Source organism: Gobius niger (genome assembly GCF_951799975.1).
Source record: "Gobius niger genome assembly, chromosome: 11".
Taxonomy (NCBI): Eukaryota; Metazoa; Chordata; class Actinopteri; order Gobiiformes; family Gobiidae; genus Gobius; species Gobius niger.
In genome coordinates this window covers 15718214-15722356 of record NC_136862.1, presented here as the reverse complement: position 1 = coordinate 15722356, position 4143 = coordinate 15718214, and the positions used below count along the sequence as shown (strand labels likewise).

At 41.7% G+C, this 4143-nt stretch overlaps 1 protein-coding gene across 1 annotated transcript; it reads right to left on the bottom strand.

Annotated features, from left to right (window-relative positions):
• Positions 1-553: 553 nt before the first annotated feature.
• LOC306970843 (oligodendrocyte-myelin glycoprotein-like) lies at positions 554-3281 on the bottom strand. Its single transcript, XM_079566876.1, has 2 exons — positions 2975-3281; positions 554-2350 (listed from the first exon to the last, which is right to left on the bottom strand). Exons 1-2 carry the CDS (start codon positions 2980-2982, stop codon positions 1063-1065), a joined length of 1296 nt encoding a protein of 431 aa, XP_079423002.1. The 5' UTR covers positions 2983-3281; the 3' UTR covers positions 554-1062.
• Positions 3282-4143: the final 862 nt, after the last annotated feature.

The window sequence follows — 4143 nt, the reverse complement described above, 5'->3', positions numbered from 1 at the left end:
ACAACAGATGGTTGTTTGTTTTTAAACGTTTATTAACATCAGAAATAGATTTTGAGAGAAGAAATTAGCCAACTCCAGTCAAGTATAGCATATAAATTGTGTCTTGATGTAGTTATCCACGGTCCTCTTTTCTTATCACACTAAGGAGACCACTTCTGTAGAAAAGTGTGTGGGCTAAACTCAATGACATCAACTTGTGAATATTTTAACCTTTCATATAAATAGGCCGGGAGAGTGTGCTTTAATGCCATGTGCCGGTATAACGGAGGGTTAGCATTCTTGGAACGTTCAATCACCATGCAGATCATTTTCTCCAGCGCCACTGAATCATGAAGGACACTTTAGTCTGAGATGTGAGCTAAATGCATAAGCGGCGTTAAGCACTCTTGGAGTTTGTCGAAGAAAGTGATGCAACTTTGTCACAGTATGGCTGCCTTTTTTTTTTTTTTTTTTTTTTTTTTTTTTTTTACAAATTATACATTAAGTCAAAAGTAGGTAGCACAAGTTAAACTCCACTTCAGCTATGCAGCTAAGTAAGGTATGCTTTAGCTTTACTTACTTTTAGAACATTTAGCCTCTAACAAAAGGCTTACAAATATGACAACCTAATTTGAACAGAAGTGCAAAATCTGCAAAGATAAAGTCTGTTTGTAAAACCACCATGCTACTAAATCTAGCTAGCTGCATGCCTCATTAAACAGCTAGTGGTGTTCAAATGACATTTAGCTGCATGATTTGTCACATAGTGACATCTTTTGTTTGCCTATTTTGCAATAAAGTGTGGATACAAACACTGCTGCTTGAGGATTGGCAGGACTGTTTTTGAGTGTTTTCAATGTCAAATTCTAACAATGGCATTTTGAAAGAAAGCTAGCAAACAGTTCCAGGTTTTAAAAGTTGCAGAGGTCAACATTTTGGAAGAAATACAAAAGTTTTGGAAATGCCTCGCGAAAGTGGCAAGCAAAAAATGAATGCGCTAAAAAATTGAATCGTAGAAATGCTTCGTGCATGTGCTTTTCCTGTTTATTTGCACTGATAGAATCACTGGCATCTAAAGCTTCCTCAAAGTCCGTATTGAAGAATGATTGACAGGAGGCCCAGGCTGTGCAGGAGAGTGGAACACATGGCTAATACTGAGCTAGAGTTGCTGATACCGCCAGGATTCTGCCTCCTGACACTTCTGGTGCGTAGCGTGGTGGTTTTCTTTGTGTGGGTGGATGGGCTCTCAGTTGTAAAGTATGTGTTTGTGGCAAACGTCACATCAGCCATTTCTGTCATGTAGCTTGCATCAGAAATGGAGGGAGTCTCTGTCATGTGATAAAATGAATCAGTGTCTTCTCCTGTCTGAAGTGTTAGTTTGTTATTGGTAGAGAAAGTTGGGATATAGGTAGGATAGTAGGAAGTAGTAAAGTGGTCCTTGGCGCTGTAAGGTTGATACCACCTTGCAGTCACACTGGCCCCAGGGGTCATGGAGTTGCGGCCTTGAGCACTAGCAGCAAGGGGTGGTACATCATAGGACGCAAAGTGCCATCCTCCAGTTCTCCCAATGCGCACTCCTCCACAAATAGGCTGGGTATGGCAAGGGCAACCAAGGACCCGAGCCAAAGACTGCTGTGCCCAAGATACAACATAGGAAATTTCATCAGGAACATGGCAGGCCCAAGGGTTGCCCCCCAGATGGATGATTCGAAGGGAAATCAGATTGTCCAGAGCCCCAAAAGGCATTGTGGTGAAGCGGTTAGCTTGAATATAAAACTGAGTAAGCCTCGGTAGCCTGTCCAGGCATCCTGGTAGAACCCTTACAAGCAGATTATGCGATAGGTCTATGGCGTCAAGTTGAGCAGGCATGTTGGTAGGCATGGTCCTGAAGTGGTTATGGCTCAAGTTGAGTGTGCGAAGATTTATCAAGGTGTTATTTATGAAAATTGCACGTTCTAGCTTGTTGTATGACAAATCAAGAACCTGCAGATTCCATTGGAACGCTGTGTCATTCTTTTCCAAAAGTTGAACGCGGTTATAAGATGCAAAGAGCTGCCAGAGCGACCTTGGAAGTCCTGTGGGCAGGTGAGTCAACCTATTGTAAGACAAATCGAGGACTCTTAAATGCGTGTATGGCGTCAGATGGATGTCCAAGTTGTGAAATCGATTATGGGACAAGTTGAGGGTGCGAAGGTTGTACTGCAAACCGTCGGGCAGTAGTTTAAGCCCTCTCCAGGAGCAGTCTACTTCCCGGTGACTACGGCTGCAAGTGCACATGGAGGGACAAACAGCCAGGACACGCCAACCCAGCAACAACAGAAGCAGCAATTCCAGGAGGGCCTTATTAGGGGAGAGCTTCAGCAGCACATTCCTGAAAGAAAGAATGAAAGACAGAGAGATATTGGAGTTTGTCGTACACGCATGTATTCAGTGCCACTAAGGAAACAGGAGTGACCCTGGCTTGAATAGTGAGTAAAGAGGACAAATATTTGATTTCACTAGAAGGGCGTGCAGAGGCACTGCTGACAGAAACATATAGATTTTGACTAAGTTTCGTGCCTATTTCCTATTTTCACATGCATTAGCATTTTTTCAAACAATTATGCAAAACATAATCATGTAAAAATAACATCTAGCTTTGCACAAAAATCTTCTGGCCACAAGAAGTCATTCATCTCACAGAATGAGAAATCCCGCTAGTCATTCTGCCTGACATCAGTTTGCGTGTTCAATCGTCAGTAGTTGTCCGTGCACTTAGTCCCGTGCCCTCAGAGGAACATGAACTAGCTCAATAGATGGGTTTTATTAATGACTCCACAGAGAACTAATGCATCAGCTGCTTTAAAGGCAGAGAGAGCAAAGACACACACAGCCGGGAGCTCCGTACTGCTGAGACTGCAGTACTTTTGCCGTAAATGGAGTGCGGGTGTGGTACAAGGATAAGTGTTCTTTTTCTCTCTTCTATATAAAGAAAGCATTTTAAATTCCAACTCACCTTCTCATCTTATCATTCCAGTCACTTTTCACTCCTCCTCTTTTTGCTTGCCGGCCCGTTCTCTCTCCAAACCAGCTGCTGAAGGTGGATTTTCTTCTGTAGAGATTTTGACCCCAGTTCCGGTAAAGCCTTTTTGGAGTCCTTGCAGCTTTCTTTGGCTCAGTTTTGAACGAGTGGCAGAGAGATGATAGTGCCTGTATAGTATGGATGTTTTTTGGGGTTGGTGCGATGAGAGACACTGCAGGATGTGAATTTACTCGACTGTGCAGTGCAAGTGCAGGCAGAGATGGGATGGGTGGGGGAGAGTGTGAGGAAGGGGGGGTTGGAACTGACTGAGGGGTCCCTTGGCTTCAGAGCTGCAAAAGGATAGACCTCTGCATTTTAAATAATGGAGGACTTTGATTAGCATTGACTGCCTGGCTCGTTGTATTGTGATTAAGGGAGAACAATTAGGACTAAAGCGGTTTCTAATAGAGCTGCACTACACATGCAAAGATGACCATGCCATAATGGGTTAAAATCAAACCAGGACTAACACAAGACTAATACTGGACTGCATGAACTGCCTATCTGGTGTTAGCGAATTAACTATACTCCATACAAGACATACATAGTAATTAGATGATTAACTGTCATATTAACTGGGACTGCATCATAAAAGCTTATTATAAGATACTGTAATCTGACTCTGGAAAATTGTGTTGTCACAGTAGCTCATGGAAACTTACCAACTAAATAACAATATAATAATAGTTAAATGTGAAAAAGATATGTAGGAGAAAATAGAGCAAGGTTTGAAAATGCAGTGGGAACCAGATGTCTACATACACTTTATAAGAAGACACATTTGCATTTTCCTCTCAGTTTCTGACATGAAACCAGAATTAACTTTTACTTTTTTAGGTCTATTAGAATTTTCTAATTATTTTTGTTTGCTAAATGTCAGAAGAATGAGAGATAGATTTTTTTTTAGAAATGTTTCTGTTACTTTTTAAAAAGTCAGAATTACATTACAGATTACATACACTATGGATTACTGTACCTTTTAACGATTTGGGGAAGCCCAGATGACGATGTCATGATCTTGGAAGTACAAGTTTACTTCATCCTTGGGTGCAATTTCAAGACGCCTGAAGGTGCAACGTTTATTGGTTCAAACAATGATGGAA